Raw genomic sequence first — 22,221 nt, 5'->3', positions numbered from 1 at the left:
CAGGAGGCCCCTGCGTGGCCCAGGCAAGAGAAGGTAGTGGAGGAAATGCCTCGGTGGAGGCATTTGGATGCTATGGGTACATGGATGCTACCAAAGTCATGGATGTCAGCAAGGAAGATTTAAGCCTCAAGTAGGTGAAATCTTGTCTCAAGTAGACTTTAATAGTATAGTCTTTTTTTTTTTAAGATTTTATTTATATATTCATGAGAGACACAGAGAGAAAGAGAGGCAGACACAGGCAGAGGGAAAAGCAGGCTCCATGCAGGGAACCTGATGTGGGACTCGATCCCAGGACTCCAGGATCACACACTGGGCCAAAGGCAGGCACTAAACCGCTGAGCCACCCAGGGATCCCCAATAGTAAATAGTCTTAAAGTGGTCCTCACTCCTAATACATGGCCCCTTAGAAAGACCTCCTGTCGAGTACTAGGCTCCGGCAGGATCCAGAGACATGATCCAGAGACATAATGGGCTCTGGGCACATACAGCATACAGCTCCGCAGTCATCCTGCACCCAGGCAGACCGTTTCTCCCTCTGGTCTGCTGTCATTGGTATCTGCTCCATCCTAGAGCTCGTGAGCAATTGATCCACATGCTTCCTTATTCTCAAGAACCAGGAGAGGGAGTTGGGCTTGTCCATTCACAGAGTATAAGCCCAGCCCTCCTGGAGAACGACTCAGGACATTTGCCTTTCACTACAGCAATAGCTATTGCCAGGAGATGGCTTCCGATAGCACAGGATCTACCTGGAGCCGGGGCTGGGGGTCATACCTGAACAGTTGGGTTCTGCTAAGAGGGAGGAGGGAGGTCTGAATGCTGGAGAGGAAGCAAGTGTCCACCTCCTTATGAGGGTAGGTGGGGTGGCCCAGGCAGAGTGGGAACGTCAGGAGAACGAGGTCCCCCGACAGCTAGAAAAGGTACAACCTTTAAGGTGGGCAAGAAGACAGCCTCAGACTTGTCATTGAGGGAGTGAGAGGGGTAGGATCTCATGCCCATGTGGCCAGCTGGTCATTCACAAACATGGGAGAAAAGGCAAAGGATTTGGGCACAGATGCTGATGGGGGTTAGGAGGCTGGGAGCCTGGGGAAGTTCTCTACTCAGCAAATAGGAAGCAAACTGAGAGTGAGGATGGCAGTAGCGTGTTACAAGTTTGGGGAGAGAAAAGTATGAAATGGTGGTTTCTAAAGAGATTGTGGAAAGATTGCTTGCTGGGCAGCAGGAAGCGTCCACTTGAATCAAGGGCCATGAATATCAAGTGTGACAGGTGGTTAGCTGGGCGGTTCTCCAACACCTTCAGTAGTCAGAGTTGGATTTCACCACGTTGTGGTTTAGCCACATGAAAATGCTGGATCCTCTAAATAAGGGAGGGGACAGCCAGCTGAGGGGCTATGCAGCGGAATGATGACTAGTCGCTACATTTAGGCTAAGGGCTAGTGGCCTGCCCGGGTGCTGGGTGCTGGAGGGTAGGGGTGTAGGGAGATGAGAAGCCAGGGCTCCTGTGGTCCGGAGGTCCGTCCATCAGCTGGAAAGGGGCCCGACGGAACAAGGCAACGTGCTCAGGGCTGTCACCACTCAAGGCTCCCGCCTAACGCAGTCCTCCTCCGGGTGGGGGCGCGGGGCCCGGAGGCTGCCGTCGGGCCGTGGCGGGGGCCGGGTGAGTGGCGGGTGGCTCTGTGCTCCAGGGACCGCTTGGAGAAGCCGGGAGGGGTTCGCGAGGCTCGGGCGGGGTCTTTCCGGGGCGGCGGCCGGGCACCGAGGGCGCGGGTCCCGGGGCGGGCGGCGCGAGGCCGGGGCTCAGGGTGCGGCGTGTGGCGCCGCCGCTCGGGACACGCGTCCGCGCTCGCTCCAGCGGGGGGTGGTCCGCAGACCCTGCGTCCCCTCCTCCCGCCTCGGCTCCCGGCGCCCCCGGAGTGCGGGCCCGGGCAGGGCGCAGGGGGTGCGCGCGGGTGCGCTCCGGGCGCGCAGCGTCGGCGGCCTGGCCGGGCAGTGCGCCCCGCCTCCGCGGCCCTCGCGGTCCCCGCCCCGGGCCCCCACCCGCCCCCAGCCGCAGGGCGGGTCGCGGCCGAGGCGGGCAGAGGGGTGGGGTGGAGGGAGGGTCCGCCCAGCGGGTGTCCAGTGTCCTCCCCGCGGCCTCGGCCGGGCGCGGGGACTCGGCGGCGGCGCGGCGAAGGCGACAGCTGCCCTGTGGCACGGGTGCCGCGGAGCCGGGCGCTCGCTCGCCGGGGCCTGGGACCCCCGCGCCCCCCGCGCCCCCCGCGCCCCCCGCGCCCCCGCGCCCCGCGCGCCCGCCGCGGCCGCACCATGCTGTGCTGCCTGCTGCTGAGGGCCAGCAACCTCCCCGGCGGGAAGAAGGACCGGCGCAGCGACCCGGTCGCCAGCCTGACTTTCCGAGGTGAGAGCCCCTGGCGGCCGCGCCCGCGCCCGGGCCACCCGACTCTGGGCGCGCACGGCCGCGGCTCGGCGCTGACCGAAGCCCGGGGCGCAGCGCGAGGCCTCGGCCGCGGGGAGGCGAGGACGACGAAGCCAGCCTCGGACGTAGCCCAGCGCTCTGAAATTTTGGAGAACTGAAAGGGCCAGAGCCTGTCAACAGTCAGTGCTTCTTAAGACCCGTACGGAGACCTAATAAAGTCCGAGCGCTCGCGGGGCAGTGGGAGACGGTGGGGAAAGACAGGTGGTGCGGGGTAGAGGAACCAGGATCACTTAAAAGCTGGGCGTGTTTTTGAAACTGGGTCTTGATTTCATTCATCCGCCCATCTTTATTGAACACTGGCCTATTCAATCAGCCACGTGTCAAAGAGCCTGCTCGGGGATCCCTGGGTGGCGCAGCGGTTTGGCGCCTGCCTTTGGCCCAGGGCGCGATCCTGGAGACCCGGGATCGAATCCCGCGTCGGGCTCCCGGTGCATGGAGCCTGCTTCTCCCTCTATGTCTCTGCCTCTCTCTCTCTCTCTCTCTCTATGTGACTATCATAAAAAAAAAAAGAGCCTGCTCGCCCACAGGAGGTTCTTAGGCAACAGAGGGTCTCTCTCTGGAGCAACAAAGGACTCGCAACTCTCCTCACCGGGCACCCTTAACCCATCTTCTTTAAGGCAGACCTTCCCATGGGAGGAGGCGCCTCAGAAGGAGCAGATGGAAGAGGAAGGATGTGTTGAAATTAAGAGAAGGAACAATGGCTGAGTCAGGATCCCAGTTCAGCAAAGAAAAATGCATAAGGAGAGGAGAAGGGGTTTCTCTTTTACCAGGAGGTGTATCCCGTGGTTTCTGTGGAATTAAAAAATACGTGCATCACAAAAGATGGTCAAAAGAAGAGGGAAAAGTGGCTGGTGTTTTCAGGAGATTGGAAAACAGTGAGGGCACCAGGGGGCTCTTTTGCTCTGATCCACGTTCTCCATCTGGTCCCCAAGCGCCCCAGAATAATAATGACCATAGATGGTAGGCACAATTCGGCAAGGTGAAAACGACTTGCTTTTATTCTTTGTAAGGGGACAATTTACATTTTATCCCTCTTTAGAAAAGCGTGAGTCAAAATATTTTAGAACACGGTGCTCTTTTCGTTAACTGGTGACATTCCTGGGTACCTACAAAGAAATGCCACTTGGCGGCAAGGTCGCTAGCTTATCTGCCTAAACCATTCTCCTATAGATACTGTGGGCTCATCCCCAGCGGGAAGAGAAGTTCTGTAAAGATCTTGAGGCCAGGGGCCTACAGCAGCCCAGATCTCTTGGATGCTTTAGGATCTGTTCACAGCTCTCTTTCCCTGGTTCTGGAACAGTCTTGTCGTGGCTCCTAATCTCTCCATTGTGCAGATAAAGAAATGGAAACTCGGGGAAGTTATATGTGTACTTGGTCACAGCCTGGAGTGGGCAGTGCCCATGAGTCAGGAAGATGACCAGATCTGTTGAAGCCCCCCTTGGCGTCGTCCTGGCCCAGGTGCCCCATTCAGCTGCTCTCCTCTAGGTGTCTGCCGTCCTCATCCTTTATTACTTATTTGCATTGATAAGGTCCTAGCAAAACTGACACAATAGAATGTAACATCTCCAACTATTCCAAGTCTATTGCTTTTAAAAGCCATGCGGCAATGCCACCTTCTCCAGGAAGGCCCCTGAGATTCCCCTGGCATTCATTAGTCTCTTCTCTCTAGGCGTACAACACTTTGCTAGGTCTGCCAGAGCACTCGCCGCAGCCAGCCTGTGCTCTGTGCTCCGAGCCACCCTTAGATGCCGTGACTCCTTGGGAGCAGCAGCCTGTCCTATTCATCAGCTGTCCGGCTGAGCACAAGTAGGTGCTCTGTAGGGTTTGTGTGCTTTCTGGCCCCGGCTCTGGCTGTCCTTAGGATGTGCCTGGGAGCCTCATGCAGTCTGGGCTGATGGTCCTTATACTTTCCTGTACCTGAGAATCTTCTGGAGAGTATACTTCTTGAAAGACAGATTTTTGGCTTCTGATCCAAGAGGTCTAAGTGACCTGAGACTCAGCACTTAACATCCACTTGATGCAGAGCATTTTTTTTTAATTTTTTTATTTATTTATGATAGTCACAGAGAGAGAGAGAGAGGCAGAGACATAGGCAGAGGGAGAAGCAGGCTCCATGCACCGGGAGCCCGACGTGGGATTTGATCCCAGGTCTCCAGGATCACGCCCTGGGCCAAAGGCAGGCGCTAAACCGATGCGCCACCCAGGGATCCCGATGCAGAGCATTTTGGAACCACACCTTGAGAGAAATTGTTGTGAGAGGGGGTGAAATGTGAAATTAATGTCATTCCTTCCCCCACTCCCACCCCAGAGGCTATCCATGCTGCAGTTTGGGGCCAAGTGGATGCTTAGGGAGAGAGGCCATTAGAATCAGACTCAGAATTTACACATCTTTTAGGCTGGGGCACTCATCAGAATCACTTGGAGAGCTTTAAAAAGACCACTACCAACCTTCTTATCCTCTCCTCTCTTGAATCTCTGGAGGAGGGGGCCGGAGAGAGGTGTTTCTAAACATTCTCCAACATTTCAGATGTGTAGTCAGGGGTGAGAAGTCTTGAGCCCGATCCCCTCATGGCACAGAGGGGGCTGTGGCCTGCTTGCAGAGAAACCAGCCTGCACCCTGTGCTTGGCTCCCACTTACAGCCCCAGATGCATGGGCCCGGCTGGCCCCACTTCCCCTGCTCTTGTTCCCAGGGCATTCCAGGCTGCGATGTAATTTCAGGACCCGCCTCCCAAAATAGACTGTGAGCTCTGCAAGGCTGGACTCTGAGGGCACTTTCGGGTTTCCTTCAAGTGTTCAGGGTGGAGCCTATTAATGAATACTTATCATTCATTTGTTCTTGTATTAATTGAATAATTAGTTAACTAAAACTCTTATGAGTACCTGGGCTCTGGCAGATAGTTTCGGCTGATTCTCTGTGTACATGAGCGGCTTCATTTCCTGTAGCATTTAATGATCTGTACCTCTCCTCTGTCCTGCCCATTTTCTACCAGCTAATGTGATTATTTATGTCTTTCCAAATCCACTGACCAAATATTTGTTGAGCACCTACTATGTGCCAGATACCGTTCAAAGTGCTGGGGATATATCTAAGAGCAAAACTTGGAGCTCAGACATCTTATTTCCTTGAGGGTGTGATCTCCTGTGACCTGGCTTGGTGAATATCTACCCTGCTTCACCAGCTAGAAACTGGAGTCATGACTGCTCCTTCCCTTCCCTCATCCTCTCAGGGCCTCTCTTCCTCCCTCTGCCTCTTTAGTTGGCCCTCCCCCTTCCCTTCCTCCGCTCCCTTCTGTCTTTTGGTGGGGAGGGGGGGGGCTCTAGGCTCCCACCAGGAACCTGGGGGCATCTTATAGAACCCTCTGTATGTGGAAACACTTCTGAGGGGCAGATGTGACTCTCCTGTATAGGGAAGGTGGGCTCAAGGCACTGAACTCTCTGTTTCTGGCTTTTTACATGTTAAAAGTGACTTTAGGGGCACCTGGGTGGCTCAGTCAGTTGAGCATCTGCCTTTGGCTCAGGTCATGATCTCTGGGTCCTGGGATTGGGCCCCGAGTCATGCTTCCTGCTCAACAGGGGAGCCTACTTCTCCCTTTCCATCTGCTGCTCTCTCTGCTTGTGTTCTGTCTGTCAAATAAATAAATACAATCTTAAAAAAAAATAAAAGTGACTTTAAAGCATTCAAAATAACATTCTACTTTCCGTGAACTCAATATGTACTCAATGTGGAAAAGGATCTGTTACAGAAAGGTATGATGCAAAAGTCAAGACTGGCCCCAAATCTTGGTACTTTGAATTAACTTGGTACTTAAGATATATTTCCTCAAAGATTCTTTTATCCTCTTTTTCAAAAAAGCAATTTCAGTTGTGAAATATAACACCCGAGTAAAGTCCATACAGTATAAATGTGTGCTTCACTGCACTGGCTCTCAGCTGGGGGTGATTTTGTGCCTCAGGGGACATTTGTCAACATCTGGAGACATTTTGGGTTGTTGCTTCTGGGTGAGATGGGGGTAGGGGGTGCTACTGGCATCTAGTGGGCAGGGGCCAGAGGTGCTGCTAAACACCTACAGGGTACAGGACCTCCCCACGACAGCCACAACAAAGAATCATCCAACCTCAAATGTTAATAGTGCCAAGGGCGAGACACCCAGCTTTATTTTATTTTATTTTATTTTATTTTATTTTATTTTATTTTATTTTATTATTTTATTATTATTTTTAAAGATTTTATTTATTTATCCATGAGAGACACACACACACACAGAGGCAGAGACACAGGCAGAGGGAGAAGCAGGCTCCACGCAGGGAGCCTGACGTGGGACTCGATCCCGGGTCTCCAGGATCACACCCTGGGCTGAAGGCAGGTGCTAAATTGCTGAGCCACCCGGGCTGCCAAACCCCCAGCTTTAATGAGTAATGAAGAGGGGGTATCCATGTATATTACCCAGGACAAGGAATAGAACCTTACTAGTCTCACTCCTCCATCAGAAGTCTCAGACTCCCTGCCTTCCTCTGTAGAGATAATCCCATCCCAGATATCTTTTTTAAAATGTTTGAATATTTACATTTTCACTCAACAATAAACCAGGAGCATCTTTCTATGTCAGGAAAGATTCTTTTACACACCTTTTAAAATGTCTGCATAGTATTTTATTATATGGCTGCACCCTAATTCAATGAATCAATCCCTTATTGACTTATGTTTAAGTGATATTAAATCTTTTTTATTTATATCCAGCGCTCAAGTTATACTGTCACTGTGAGAAATATCCTGGTGATTAAATCTTTGTCCACATATTTAATTATTTCCTTTGGGTAAATACTGGAAGTAGCATTACATCTAATATACAGGTTATAGATGTATATAAGGATTTGCTGCATTTCCCAAATTGCTTTTTGGAAGATCTCTACCAGCTTTACCCTCTCACTAACTGAGTAAGAAGGTTTATTTTCCTATAATCCTGCTAACACTAAACATTACCATGTTTAACAATCTTCTTTAACCATTTCTTAGGTTCACATAGTATTTGTGACATTTCAATGTTATTACCTACTTGCATTTATTTTTTTACTTTTTCATTTGCCCAGTTTTTTGGAGGGAAGGTATCTTTTTTTCTTAATTAGCTGTAAAGTGCTCTTTACATATTAAGGATGTTAACATTTTGTCATAGATATTTCAAATATGTTCCCCAGTTCAAATTGGCCTTTTGAGTTCAAAGACTACCCTTCTCAGAGTACATTCCATCACAGCCAGTTGATCCAGCTACCACCACCCCTTCCTGGCTAGCAGTTTCCTGGAAAGGGTGGTTTCAGTTAGGATTCAGAAAGATGAATATGAGGGTGAGTTCCTGAGGGTGAGAAGAGCAGGACTCTGCAGGGAGTGGTGGGGGGAGTGACAGCTGCCCAGTTCTTGAGGTGTGCAGGCTTGAATCAGGCACGGATGGTGGGCCAATGTCAGAGTTACCAGAGTCTACCTCTCCTTTTTGTTGGAGGTTGTCTGTACTGAGAAGTACAGCTGACCTTCCTTCAGCAGGAGCCAGAGCCATCTTTTCTCCTTTCTGTTGCCATTGCCTTTTGGTTTTATGCTGATACTTCAAATTTTTGTCTGATGGATATTCTAAAGAAGTGTCAACAGAATCCCCCAAACAGAGCGAATCCTTAGTACCTGTTTGTGGAATAGTCCAGGCTGCCTGCAGGATCTTAAGGTGCCATGCAGCTTCTGACAGTAGGTGTTGTCTCCTGCCTCATGGGCAGAAACAGCCTGTCTCTCTCTCTGGGAGTCCAGAGCACCCCATACCCTCTCCTGTCTCCTCCGTCTCTAAGTGAATGGCACCGCCAGCATGCCTACATCCCTGTCAGAACCTGAGACATGTTCTGCTCTTCACCCTTCTCCCTTCCCCACCTGGGTGCTGGTCAGCGTGCCCCAGACCCACAACCTCTGTCTTCACTATCTCCACTTGGATTTTTTTTTAAGACTTTACTTATTTATTTAACACACATACACAGAGGGAGAGAGCACAAGCAGGTGAAGCAGCAGGCAGAGGAAGAGGGAGAAGCAGGCTCCCACTGAGCAGGGAGCCCAACACAGGGCTTGATCCCAGGACCCTGGGATTATGATCTGAGCCAAAGGCAGATGCTTAACTGACCAAGCCACTCAGGCGCCCCTCACACCTGGACTTAAAAAAAATGTGACAAAATACACATAACAGAACATTTACCATCTTAATCATCTTTAAGTGTACACTTCAGTGGTATTGAGAACATTCATATTATCATGTAACCATCACCACCATCCATCCCCAGAACTCTTTCATTGTTCCCAACGGAAATCTCTACCCATTAAATAATAGCTCCCCGTGTCCCTGGTAACTAACTGCTTTCACTTAGTATAACATCCTCGAGGTTCATCCATGACGTAGCATGGTCAGAATCTCCTTCATATTCAAGGGCTGAATCCTATTCTCTTATATGTATATCCCACATTTTTCTTGTCCATTTATCTGTCAGTGGACGTTTGGGTTGCTTACACATTTTAGCTGCTGTGAGTAATGCTGCTGTGCAGATGGGGGTACAAATATCTGAGACCTCCTGAACTTTTATGAGAGTTTGTGACTGTCAATGTCTTTACTCCTACCACCCTCCGGCAGGGGTCCTGGGATCTTGAGTTTCTCTTTCTCTCTGTGTAGCCTCAGGACCTCCCCCCACCACAAGGCCTAGATCTAGCTTGGTCCCTACCATAGAGTAGCTGGACTTCTTACATGGTCACTCAGGGCTCCTAAAGCCATGAAAGCAGAAACCACAGGTCCTACTTTGAACCACAGGGCCAGCTCAGATCAGTGTGGAGGTGTACCAGCTAAGGGTGTGAATGTTAGGGATGCCTGGGTGGCTCAGTGGTTGCACATCTGCCTTCGGCTCAGGTCTTGATCGAGGGTCCTGGTATCAAGTCCTGCATCAGGATTCCTGCAGGGAGCCTGCTTCTCCCTCTGCCTATGTCTCTGCCCCTCTCTCTCTGTTTCTCGTGAATACATAAAATCTTGGAAGAAAGAAAGAAAGAAAGAAAGAAAGAAAGAAAGAAAGAAAGAAAGAAAGAAAGAAAGAAAGAAAGAAAGAAAGAAAGAAAATATGTGAATGTTAGGAAGCTGGCTCACTGGGGCCATCTACTATGAAGACTACTATTCCCTACATTTTCAGCTCCAAGAAGCAGGGACCACTTCCTTCTCCATTTGGCCAGGATAACAGTATGGCTGTGGTGACTGCAACTCCTTTAATTAGTCCTGTTCCCAACACAGTGCCAGGCACATAACAGGTATTGGTAAATATTTACCCATCTTTGTTGCCAATCATTCCCCTACATGGGAGTCAGTGTCCCCCATGAATTAGGAACAGCAAATGACTCTTAGTGTTGAGATGTTTCACTTTTTTTGTGCTTAAAAAATGTTTTCTTATTCTGATAAAATATATATAATGCATCCTTTACCATTTAAACATTTTTAGATATACAGCTCAGTGGCATTAAGCACATCCACACTGTTGTGCATCTATCACTGCTGTTCATTCCCAGAACTTTTTCATCATCCCAGCATGAAACTTCATGCCCATTCAACAGTACCTGCCCGTTCCTCCTCCCCTCAGCCCCTGGAAACCTCTAGTCTACTTTCTGTCTCTGTGAATTTGATTATTCTGGGTACCTCATGTAAGTGCTAGCGTATAATGTTGTCCTTTTGTGTCTGCCTTATTTCATTTAGCGTGCTGTGAATTTTCAAGATTCTTTTATGTCATAGCATGTGTCAGGAGTTTCCTTCCTCCTTAAGGCTGAGCCACATCTCATTGTTTGTATATCCCGTACATTTTATTTATCCATCCATCTGTTGATGGACATGTGGACCTTGGTGCTTTTGAGGTGTGTTGGGAAATAAATCAGCATCCCTCAGCTTTTCTTTGAACCCTCCTTTGACTGGCATAAAAACCTGCCAAATTACAGACTGAGTGCACCCTCAGTGAAAACCCCTGCTTCCGAGTGTGTCTTCTCTATGATCCCACAAGCCCCAAAGACTTCCATCATAATTAGTGTCACTGTCTGCTTCCCATGACCTTATAATTGTGTTGTGGGGAAGAGAGGCTACTGGGGGATTGCCAACTGGCTCTGCCAGAGGTCAGAGGGCTCCCTTCCATGCTGTAACCCCTGTGGGTGTCCAAGACCCTGGGGCTAACTAACATCTTGGGCTCCTGAAAGAAGCTTGTCCCCACAAGATGGGCCTGGAGGTATGAGTGAGGCCTGGGGCCCAGACTCCTGGAGAGACAGTACCCTGGCCACTGACAAGTGAACCTCACCAGGTGGTGAGCAGAAGGTAATGATGTGGCCTCACATGATACTATGACTATGTCAGACTCTAGGGTGGCAGGAGATTTGGGGCTCCCACCAGGGGAGACTGCTTAGCCAGGTGGCCCCAGGTGCCAGATGGGACAGGATTGGGCTGTCTTCTTACCTTTGCTCTGCTCCTGTCTCTGAGGCCCCTCTCCCAACCTCTTCCCATAGCCATGGTCTTTATCAGAACTGGCCCCTGGTGAGGGACCAGGACCAGACGGTGTGCTAGATCATTCTTGTCACACCCCTTGGCTCTCAACAATGAAGGGCCAAGAGGGTCATTTCTTTGTTCTTCAGTTCTTCTCTGACAGTCTTCATTTTAAGCATTATTTTCAAACCTTTTGGATTGTTATTCACAAGAAACATATTTAATATCAAGACATAGTACACACATATAAATATGTATATGAAAATATAACCCAACTTTTCAACTAATAGTAATTTTGCAGTGAAAGATGTACTCTGATATTTTCTTCTCTGTTCTGTCATTAAAAAGACATATTGGTTATGTCACTCAGTTGATGTCATGGCCTATGAATGGGTCCCAATGAGCAGTTTGAAAAACACTACCATCCATCAATAAGAGACTCTGGTCTGGGATAGAATCAGGGTGGGCAGGCCTGGGGAAAGAAGTGAAGCATTTCCACGGGGACAAACTCTTCTGTCTAAGGTAAGTTCATTCTTCTTCGCTGAGTCATTCAGTCTGGAGGAACACCACCAGAGGCTATAGCATAATTCTCATGAGGTCTGCTGGCCCCTAATTCTGCAGAGCAATCCCGGGAGAGGACATGGTCCTCTGTCCCCATCCCCAGCATGACCTGTGGGCTCTCCTATATATTTAACTCTTGAGTCCGTTAAATTATACACAAAAAGCCACATCTATCAAGGCCAAAATTAATGATCAAGGACAGGACAGATTTAGACCCATGACAAGGAAGGAACTGTTTTCTTGACTGTTTCCTAATTAGCAGGATGCCTTCCCTTCCTTTGGCTTCTGTCAGTCATGTGATGTGCTGGGGTAATGTTTCACTTCTTTCCTGCACCTCTCTGAGGCTATAGCACCCTTCCATTAAAGTGTCCTCCCTGAATGTCACTCAGAGGGTCTCAGAGTTGGTCCTTCTAACCAGACCTAGTGAAATCTCACTGAAGGCCTTTTTAAAAAATCTTTTTATTTAAATTCAGTTAATTAACATGCAATGTATTATTGGTTTCAGAGGTAGAGGTCAGTGATGACTCATCAGTCTTATATAATACCCAGTGCCCATACATCACGTGCCCTCCTTTTTTTTTCTTTTCTTTTTTTTAAAGATTTATTTATTCATTTATGATAGACATAGAGAGAGAGAGAGAGGTAGAGACACAGGAGGAGGGAGAAGCAGGCTCCATGCCGGGAGCCCGACGTGGGACTTGATCCCAGGACTCCAGGATCGCACCCTGGGCCAAAGGCAGGCGCCAAACCGCTGAGCCACCTAGGGATCCCCCATCACGTGCCCTCCTTAATGTCCACTACCCAGTTACCCCATCCCTCCACCTCCCTCCCCTCCAGCAACTCTCAGTTTGTATCCTATGACTAAGGGTCTCTTATGGTCTGTCTTCCTCTCTGATTTTGTCTTGTATTATTTTTTCCTCTCTTCCCCTATAGTCCTCTGTTTTGTTTCTTAAATTCTACATATGAGTGAGATCATATGATAATTGTCTTTTCCTGATTGACTTATTTCACTTAGCATAATATCTTCAAGTTCCATCCACATCATTGCATATGGCAATATTTCCTTTTTTGATGGCTGAGTAATATTCCATTGCATACATACACCACCTCTTCTTTATCCATTCATCTGTCGATTGACATCTGGGCTCTTTTCATAGTTTGGCTGTATGTCCACAATAGCTCTGGACATTGCTGCTATAAACACTGGGGTGCAGGTGCCCCTTTGAATCACTATATTTGTGTCTTTGGGGTAAATACCCAGTTCACTGAAGGCCTTTGTTTGCCTCATCTTTAGGAAAGCTAAAGTGGGAAATGCTTGAAAGACACTTTGCACAGGGCTTGGCACTTGGCTTGTTCAATTAATACCCTCCAAGAGCACCAGGAATGCTTCCAAGTGGTCAACTCAAGAGCAGCTGCAGATGGGATTTTCCACATTACTCTTGTAGGTCAGGGGAAGTTGATAGGGCAGAGGAAGTAGACACTTAGACTGAATCTCATATCTCTGCAAAACCCTATGAAGTAAACATTCTTCTTATTATCCATTTACGACCAAGGGAGATAAGGCCTAGAGAGTTAATAAGCCCTATCTGAGGTCACACAACAGGGGATATTATTTGAGTGACTTCAAAGCTGTGTCTGCACCCACTGCTGGAGACATACTAATGTGGCCCACAAGGATGATTTAGCCAGGCCAGGCCTGGACTAACTTTGAGAAGATAACTTGCCCCTCCCAGAACACCTCCTTCTCACTGTGACTCTTCTTATCCCCTATGTCCACTGATCTACTCCCCTACTGTTAATGCAGTGTGATCGCATTCCTTGGGAAGAGTGGTATCCCCTGGTGATGGAGTGAACCTGGGGATAAGGCATGGTGTCTGTCCTCTGAAGATCATAGTCCAGTTGGGGAGAAAGACAGAGAAACCTATAGTTCTCCTATGTTCTGATATATGGTCAGCCATCTCTGTCTGAAGAGTCAGGTGAGGCTTATCAGAGTAAACAACTGAGCTGGCTATTGAAGAGTCAGTAGGAGTTCACTAGATGCATCTGAGTGATGCAGGAGGGTGGGGAGGGCAAGTGAAATGAACTCATATTTAATGAGTCTGCTGTGTGCCAGGAACCTCACTCATACTGTCTTGTTAAATTTTCACAAAACCCCATGGAGAGGTATTATTATGATTTTATAGATGAGGAAACAGAGGCTGAGATACTCAATGAATTTCCTGAGAGTTTTTCCAAGTGTGTTACAGGGACTCCTGGGGGAATCCCCAAGACTCGTTGAGCAGGTCAGCATTGAAACTATTTTCAGAATAACCTGAAGTTCCTATGTGTCTTTTTCACTGTCAATATTTGCACTGATAGTACAACAGTGATGGAAGGTAAAACCGCTGGTATCTTAGTCCTAGTGAAAGCCTTGGTGCAAAATTGTACTCGGCACTGAATTCTTCCCTTTCCTGTATTTGCACTTAAAAAAAGAAAGCTAGATCAGATGAGAAATGTCCTTGATAAAGCATTACAATTATTAATTTTTTAATCTTGATCTTCAAGTACATATATTTGTAATATTTGGAGTGTTGAGACATAAGTATGCATAGAGCACTCCACACTGAAAAATGATGACTGTTGCAAGAAGAAGCACATGTATGGCTGCTTGAGTTGCAAGCTGAACTAGCCAGTTTGTTTATTTCATGGAATATTGTTTTTACTTGAAAGAATGACTGACAAATTGTGACTGTTCAGATTTGGGCATTTGACTGACATTTTCTTGAAAGTGAAAGCATGAGCTTTTCACCTCAAGCAGACATTTATTATTTGTTGCCAATCACAAAATTTGAGCTTTATTTTCTTTTGTTTAAAGATTTTATTTATTTATTCATGAGAGACACAGAGAGAGAGAGGCAGAGACACAGGCAGAGAGAGAAGCAGGCTCCTTGCAGGGAGCCCGATGTGGGACTCGATCCCGGGACTCCAGGATCACACCCTGTGCTTAAGGCAGGTGCCAAACTGCTGAGCCACCCCGGGATCTCAAATTTGAACTTTCAAACCAGAATGGGAACATAGAAAGTTGTATCCTTCAGCTTCCTCATATTTAATGACTTTACTGATGAGATTGATGGTAATATTAATGAATATGATTTTTTTTTGCATTACACAATCAAATGTGTCAATCTTTGGAAGGTCCACATAACACGATGAGCAGAAACTCTCACAGTAATCAAGGCAAGATATTGCAGAATCATGCAAGATTAAGATATTCATTCAAAGTGCAAGACAGAACCATGGGCTTCAGTGTAACAGAGTACAAAATGTTCATTGACCTGTTTTCAGGGATACTATTTGTTGAGTTTTTGGTGTAATATCAAAGAAGGATATCCACAGTTATCTGAAGATTTATTAAAATACACCTCTTTTTCCAAATATATGTCTCTCTCTTTTAAAAAATATTTTATTTAGGGATCCCTGGGTGGTGCAGTGGTTTGGCGCCTGCCTTTGGCCCAAGGCACGATCCTGGAGACCCAGGATCGAATCCCACGTCGGGCTCCTGGTGCATGGAGCCTGCTTCTCCCTCTGCCTATATCTCTGCTTCTCTCTCTCTCTCTCTGTGTGACTATCATAAATAAATAAAAAAAATTAAAAAAAATATTTTATTTATTCATGAGACACACAGAGAGAGGGAGAGGCAGACACAGGCAGAGGGAGAAGCAGGCTCCATGCAGGGACCCTGATTTGGGACTCGATCCATGGACTCCAGGATCATGCTCTGGGCCTGAAGGCAGGTGCTAAACTGCTGAGCCCCCCAGGCATCCCCTCCAACTATATATCTCATTGGATTTTTCTTCCTAGATGTCAACCAAAACAAGACATCTCAACAGACTGAATGTAGAAGTAGATATGATAATCCAGCCAGGCATTAAAGAGATTTACAAAATATAAACAGTGGCACTTTTTTTTTCCTTTGTTTTGGAAGTTATAGTTACTTTTCAGAAAAACATGTCACTTATGTTAACATGGATTGGATTTATTACTGTTAATTTAAGATTAGTTACTAAATAAATATTTTTAACTTAAAAAATTATTTTAAATAGGCTCCACACCCAGTGTGGGGCTTGAACTCATGACCCTGAGATCAAGCCTTAGGCTCTACCCACTGAGGCAGCCGGGGACCCCTAAATAAATATTTTTAAATGCCTCAGTTGTTATTTCTTTTTAAAGAAATTATTTCTTTTTAAATTTAAATTCAACTTGCCAACATATAGTATAACACCTAGTGCTCATCACATCAGGTGCCCTCCTTAATGCCCGTCACTCAGTTGCCCCATCACCCTACCCACCTCCCTTCTGCAAACCTTTGTTTGTTTCCCAGAGTAAGGAGTCTCTCATGGAAAGTCTCCCTCTCTAATTTTTCCCACTCAGTTCCCCTCCTTTCCCTTATAATCCCGTTCACTATTTCTTCTATTCCCCGTATGAGTGAAACCATATGATGTTTGTCCTTCTCTGATTGACTTACTTCACTCAGCATAATACCCTCCAGCTCCATCCATATCGAAGCAAATGGTGGGTATTTGTCGTTTCTAATGGCTGAGGAATATTCCATTGTATATATAGGCCACATCTTTATCCATTCATCTTTTGATGGACACCGAGGCTCCTTCCACAGTTTGGCTACTGTGGACATTGCTGCTAGAAACATCGGGGTGCCGATGTCCTGGTGTTTCAATACATCAGTATCTTTGGGGTAAATACCCAGTAGTGGAATTGCTGGGTAGTGTAGGATAGCTTTATTTTCAACTTCTTAAGGAACCTCCATACTGTTTTCCTGAGTGGCTGTACCAGTTTGCATTCCGATCAAGAGTGCAAGAGGGTTCTCCTTTCTCTGCATCCTCGCCATCAGTTGTTATTTCTTAATACCACAAAGGTCAATAGATACAAGCCATTCAAATAAAAGCTCTTTAGGATCCTTAGTAAATTTTAAGAGTTATCTCTTGTGATCAAAGAGTTTGAGAACCTCTGACCTGAGGTTTCATGGGAAATAAGTGTTCTGTGTCATTTTGAAGCCCACATTCTTTTATTTTTTTTAAAGATTTTATTTATTTATTTATTCATGAGACACACACACACACAAGAGAGAGAGAGAGAGAGAGAGAGAAAGGCAGAGACACAGGCAGAGGGAGAAGGAGGCTCCATGCAGGAAGCCCAATGCAGGACCCGATCCCAGGACTCCAGGATCACGCCCTGAGCTGAAGGCAGGCACTAAACAACTGAGCCACCCAGGCATCCCATGAAGCCCACATTCTTTTCCTACATTTGTGATTTGCAGCAGGCCATGAGAGGGGATTGGGAGTCCACTCTGCCCCACTTGGGAGAGTTTTATCCAAATCTCCCAAGGGACTCCCTGGAGGCTCAGCAACCATTTTCAACGTAATTGCCTTGGAGTCTACCAAATCCTGCTCGGCCTCTCTCCCTCAGATATCTCTTTCTCCACAATTTTCCTTTGCTTTTTCTTTCTCTATTGTTTCTCTCCTCCAAATCTTCCCCCAAACCCTGCTTGCATCCTTGACGCCACTCTGATTTTCTTTTCTTCCTGCTCTGAAACTGGCCAGAGGGAGCTGAGCCTGCAGGTTATTGGCAATGCTTAGCTTTAGAGGAGGACTTGAGGGGTCCCAGGAGATGTTTCCAGAGACTTTCGGGGCTTTCATGGTCCAGACTCTGTAAAAGTAGAGCAGTCTCAAGCTTCTCACTATAAAGTCTTGCACAGGCAGGGTGGAACCAGGTGATTGAATGTAAGTTCTGTATCTGACCACTTTTAATCATCCATTGAACACTGAATCATTTCTGTTCTGATGCTTACTGGAAGGGTTGGACGTGTTTGTCCTTTTCTGTGCCTCACATCCACTCCTCCATGCCTAAGGCTCCAAAGGAGGTGCTTCGACTTGCTGTCGTCTTGGGGCACTGTGGGTCCCACCTCAGCCCTAACATTGTCTGTTCTTCCTGTCATCTACCCCGAACCATTCTGCATTCCATTGGCCCAGCCATTGCGAGCCTTGGGACAGCCTGCTTCAGACATACCCCTTCAAGGCAAGGGTGGGGGGGCTGTTTTTTTTATTGAGGTAAAATTCACATAACCTAAAATTAATCATTTTAACCATTTAAAAGCACACGATCTCAATGGTTTTGAGTATATTCACAAGGCTGTGCAATCACCCTCGTTCTAATTCCAGAATATCTCATTACCTCTGAAAGAAACCATTAAGCATTTGCTCCTCATTCCCATCTCCCCTCAGCCACTGGAAACCACTAACCTATTTCCTGTCTCTGCATTTGCCTATTCTGGCTGTTTCACATAAACAGAATCGTACAATATGTGTAGGTAGATGCTTTTAAAATGAAAAATATTTTCCATGCAGATCATTCATTCTCAGCAAATTTACAGTTAAAACCTTTATTTAGAAAGTCATAACTTCCCAACAATAGAATTTGTTATTATCATGTTATATAATAACATATTATCATAACAGTAACAAAGTCATTGAGAAGAGGCAGACTGGGTATTTTCCTTTAAAAACATCCTGGGTCCTGGGGTTGGGACTGCTGTGTATCAGTCCAGAGCTGAGAGAGCGAAGGCGCGTGACTGGCATTGGCCACTCCTTGCAGCCTGGTGGGGTTCTCAGGAATCCCTTGGTTGGGTGAGGTTTCCTCGGAGGGGGGGGGGGCAAGCAGCAGCAGCGCGGCTCTCAGGAGCTGCCCCAGATTGGGTGGGAGGTGCAGGGCTGTCATTCATCTCTCCACTCTCCCTTCGTGTCTCTCCTAGGAGTGAAGAAGAGAACCAAAGTCATCAAGAACAGCGTGAACCCCGTGTGGAATGAGGTATGCAAGATTTCCATTCTCCCTCCTTTTCATCTGCTGTCACTGTCTCTGCAGTGACAAGTCAGGAGCTTGAGACTGAGGTGGCTTTCTCAGAGGTATGTCAAGGAGGGGAGGGGCGGCTGGTCCCACGTGTCAACTAAATCTGCCTGGTGCTAGGAACCCGGGAGGACAGTCGGTGGCCTGGCCTGCCAGGTAAATAGAAGCATCTCCTCTGATGTGGGTGTGGCATGGGGAGGAGTGAGATGTCTTTGGTTTCTATTCCTTCCAGCTCTTGTCAGCCAGGTACAACTAGCAGCTGGGTCATTTAGGGGCTCTCTGGCCTGCCTTGGCTCCCTTATCCAGGCGGTTCTTCCTGCCCAAAGCCCACCTCCTCCCCTCAGTCCTCCCTGATTAACCAGGTGCTCAACTAGCTCCTTGCATATGACCCCCTGGTGGTCCTTTGGATGCCTTGTGGACAGGGCTGGGATTCACAGGGGTACCTTTGCTCTGAGGAGAGATTCAGGGCCTCTGGATAGACATACCTAGTGTGGCACTAATCCATACTGCATGCCACAGGCCTGGCTTCCGCATGAGCACATTGATCTTGGTCCCCGAGGACCCTGTAGAGTCAGCAGGCACACACACCACCGCCTCCACCTCTGCACTGTGCTCCTGGCCTGGCTTCCTGGTCATTGGTGGAATTGAGTTTGGGGAAGGAGGCCATAGGAGCCTGGTTTCCTTCTCTTTTCTGCTCCCTTCAGCTTTTGCTGTCTCTTCTGAAGCTCTGGAATTCTCATTTATTCATGTATTCATTCATTTGCTCATTCATTCATCCACCCACTGGCATTGTTCATGGATGGCTGTTCAGTGCCCTGGATGGACCAGAGTGAACCAGACACAGTTTCTTCTCCTAAGGGGCCACCCGTTGTTTTTTTCTCTTTTTCTTCCAGGGCTTTGAGTGGGACCTCAAGGGCATCCCCTTGGACCAGAGCTCCGAGCTTCATGTGGTGGTCAAAGACCATGAGACAATGGGGAGGAACAGGTGAGGTGGGCAAGGGGCACTCTGTGGCCTGAAGGCACAGGGGGGTTTGTGGTGGACATAGGCTCCAGAACCTGGGCCCTGGAGCGCTGGTGTTTCAACTCAGCATGTATTGAAGATGTGTCTCTTGTGGGCCTAGTGGTAGATGCCCGGGAGGGGGCGTGCCTGTAGCCTCAAGAACTCAGTATGGCTAAATCTGAGAGCTGTCTAGGCTGCAGGGAAGGGAGATGGGCTGGAATCAGATGTGCACGTGTTTGCACGACAGCCTGCGTCCTAGGGAGCAGGGAGGAGAAGGATCCTCATGTCCAGCTGCAGCCCAGGGGAGCCTGGGTGCAGCCACCTCTCCCCACCCGGTCAGGCTGCTGAGGGCAGCAGTGCACTCCAGCGGCGGCCTGGCATAACAAAACTGCAGCTAGCAGGGAGCTCTTGAGGAAGCCTTCATGGAAGAGGAAGGACTGGAGGTGAGAGTTGGGGTTTAGAAGTCGGAAGGTATTAAAGGTTTGCAGTGGCTGTATACTTCCCTCTGGCAGACTTTTCTCTTGTTTCATATATGGACTGTGGAGGGTTCCAGGCAGGGGCAGTAGAGGAGCAAAGCTTGGGGGTGGTGGTGGCGGAGAAAGGAGGCTCTTTACAGGTTGGCAGTGGGTCCTGTCTCCTGTCATTGAACTGGGGGCCTTGCATGTGCCCGGGGTAGTGTGGGGTGGGGGGCAGGACCAGCCAAGCTTGCAGCTTGATGGTGCTGCTCACTGTGGGGTCAGGTCATCTGGGAAAACAGCCTGTGAGGCCCCGGGGCCTTGTGGCCTTGAACGTGAGGGCAGGGTTCAGCATCCCTGCTGGGCATGGCCGGGTAGGGCTGTGTTAGGTGCCAGCAGGGAGGGGGGATTCCTGCTCTTGGTGCCATGTACTGAGGCATGGGCTTGCTGTTTTGTGATCTACTCATAGGGGTGCCTTTGTCTGGGAATTGGGTCAGCCTAGTATCTGAGGCCCAGAAGGCCTGGCTGTGTTACCCTGGGGTGGGAGAGAAGAGTGAGGGAGGAAGGGAAGAGTCAGAGGCCTAGGGGAGGCTAACGAGGGTCTCAGGCTGCAAAGCACCTGGAAAGTTTGGAATCTTCAAAAGCTTAGAAGAAAAGTCCAACTGCCAGGGTCTCTCTGTGACTGTCCTGGTCATGGGTGCAGGGCATGGTATGTGTGAGGAGAGTGGGGGTACTTTTACCAGGACCTCCTCACAGGAGGCAGGGACTGGGATCCATTCACACTAATCGATCCCAACACAGACATTTTCTGGAAAAAAAAAGGCAGCCTCTAATAAGCATGGACGGTGGATCTGCAGGTGAAAGAGGGAGGGACGCTGGGTGCCAGACAGTCTTGGAAGGCTTTCTGGAGGAGGGCCACACAGACTGACTCCAGTGTTTTGGAGGATGAGGAAGGGAGGGCATTCCAGCATTCGGGTGTGGTGGGCCAAGGCCCACAGGCCAAGGCCTCACAGTTGTGGCTCGGTCACACGACACATGCAGCCCAGTGAGAAGGGAGCCGTGGGGCCAGATAGGGAGGGCTTCTCTGATATCAGCCAGGGGATAATAATAGCAAAACCACAACAGCTGATGTTGCCTAGTGTCTGGCCCTTTGCTGAGTCTTTATAATGTAAGATCTTTTTAAATCAGCTGGGTACTGCTGTTACGGTTGTCATCGTTATGGAAGGACACTGTGGCTCTGAGAGATGGGTTTTTTTCCTCAGAGGCTGGTGATGGCAGAGCTATTCTGGAAGGCAGGTCTGTAGCATGCTCATAATCACTGAGTCCCTGTGCCTCTCAGAGGCTCCTGGAAGGCCCAGGCGGGTGCTGGACCCTCTGGAGGGTTCCATTCCCTCATGATGCTGGACTTGAAAGGGTGTCGTGAGGCAAGATAGTCTGGGGGCTGCAAGGTACATGGGTTTCATTTTCATGATCATATTCAGCATTTTACAGGCCCTGTGGGGAGATGTTTAAAATCATGGAGACCTGAGCAGGGGCTGTGAAGATATTTTTGATTAATTCAAGGGCCAGGCTGGTCCTCAGGGTGACACCAGACCAGTGCCACACTGGGGGCTAGGCTGCACTGTACCTTGGGGCCTTCTCATTGGCCCTTGTGGGTGTCCTGTAGTTCCTGGGGGGAAGCCAGCTCCCTGAACACCAGTTCACTGCAGGGCCAGTGCTGGAAATCAGTTCCTCAACATCAATTTGCAGAACTGCTAATTCTCAAAACTTTCCAACATACTAGAAACTTCTTTCTTGTAACCACTTGCATGTAGGTTTTGAATTTTCCAAACATTTCTTAATTTTGCACTCCTAGCAATTAAAAACTAAATTTGAATTAAACTAAATTTAAACTTATATTCATAAATACCTGAAGAATTTCAGAGGTTGCCCAAACCACAGTGTCCTGGGTGGAAATAATGGAGTTCTGGCTTCATTATGGAACCCCTTGCGGTAGGCAGCCTCCAGAGTAGTTTGCTTGACTGTGAGGGGCCCGAGGGAGAAGCTGCTGGAGCAGTGGCAGGGGGGCAGGAAACCAGTAAGGCCATGCTGTGTGCCCCCGAGGCCAGACCTCATGGACTTTCATTTTACACGTGATTGTGAGAAAAGAATCTGAGATAAAAAGTATTAACAATTCTAAAGCAGTAAAAGTAAGAAATAGACCAGGAAGTGACAAGAGCAACCATGGGGCATTTTACATTTTGAAAGAAAGAAGGGAAAATATTCAGTGGTTTCACTTTAACAAAAAAATTAAATAGAAAACCTACTGTCTAAGGGCACCTGGG

At 48.3% G+C, this 22,221-nt stretch overlaps 1 protein-coding gene across 27 annotated transcripts in view; it reads left to right on the top strand.

The window, feature by feature from the left end:
* DYSF (dysferlin) overlaps window positions 1-22,221 on the top strand; it is a 216,353-nt gene that overhangs the window by 7,402 nt on the left and 186,730 nt on the right. For 9 of the 27 annotated variants that reach the window (XM_049095368.1, XM_049095372.1, XM_049095367.1 and 6 more), the window contains exons 1-3: window positions 1,465-1,654; window positions 18,351-18,406; window positions 19,336-19,427. In XM_049095368.1, coding sequence (XP_048951325.1) covers window positions 1,480-1,654; window positions 18,351-18,406; window positions 19,336-19,427 — 323 coding nt within the window. In that variant the 5' untranslated portion in view covers window positions 1,465-1,479. Of the gene's footprint in view, window positions 1-1,464; window positions 1,655-2,264; window positions 2,393-18,350; window positions 18,407-19,335; window positions 19,428-22,221 lie in introns of those variants that run through there. The other 18 variants (XM_025453535.3, XM_025453530.3, XM_025453533.3 and 15 more) reach the window with 2 other exon arrangements.

The sequence above is a fragment of the Canis lupus genome, chromosome 17 (assembly GCF_003254725.2).
Source record: "Canis lupus dingo isolate Sandy chromosome 17, ASM325472v2, whole genome shotgun sequence".
Classification (NCBI taxonomy): domain Eukaryota; kingdom Metazoa; phylum Chordata; class Mammalia; order Carnivora; family Canidae; genus Canis; species Canis lupus.
This window is presented reverse-complemented; position numbering and strand designations above follow the sequence as displayed.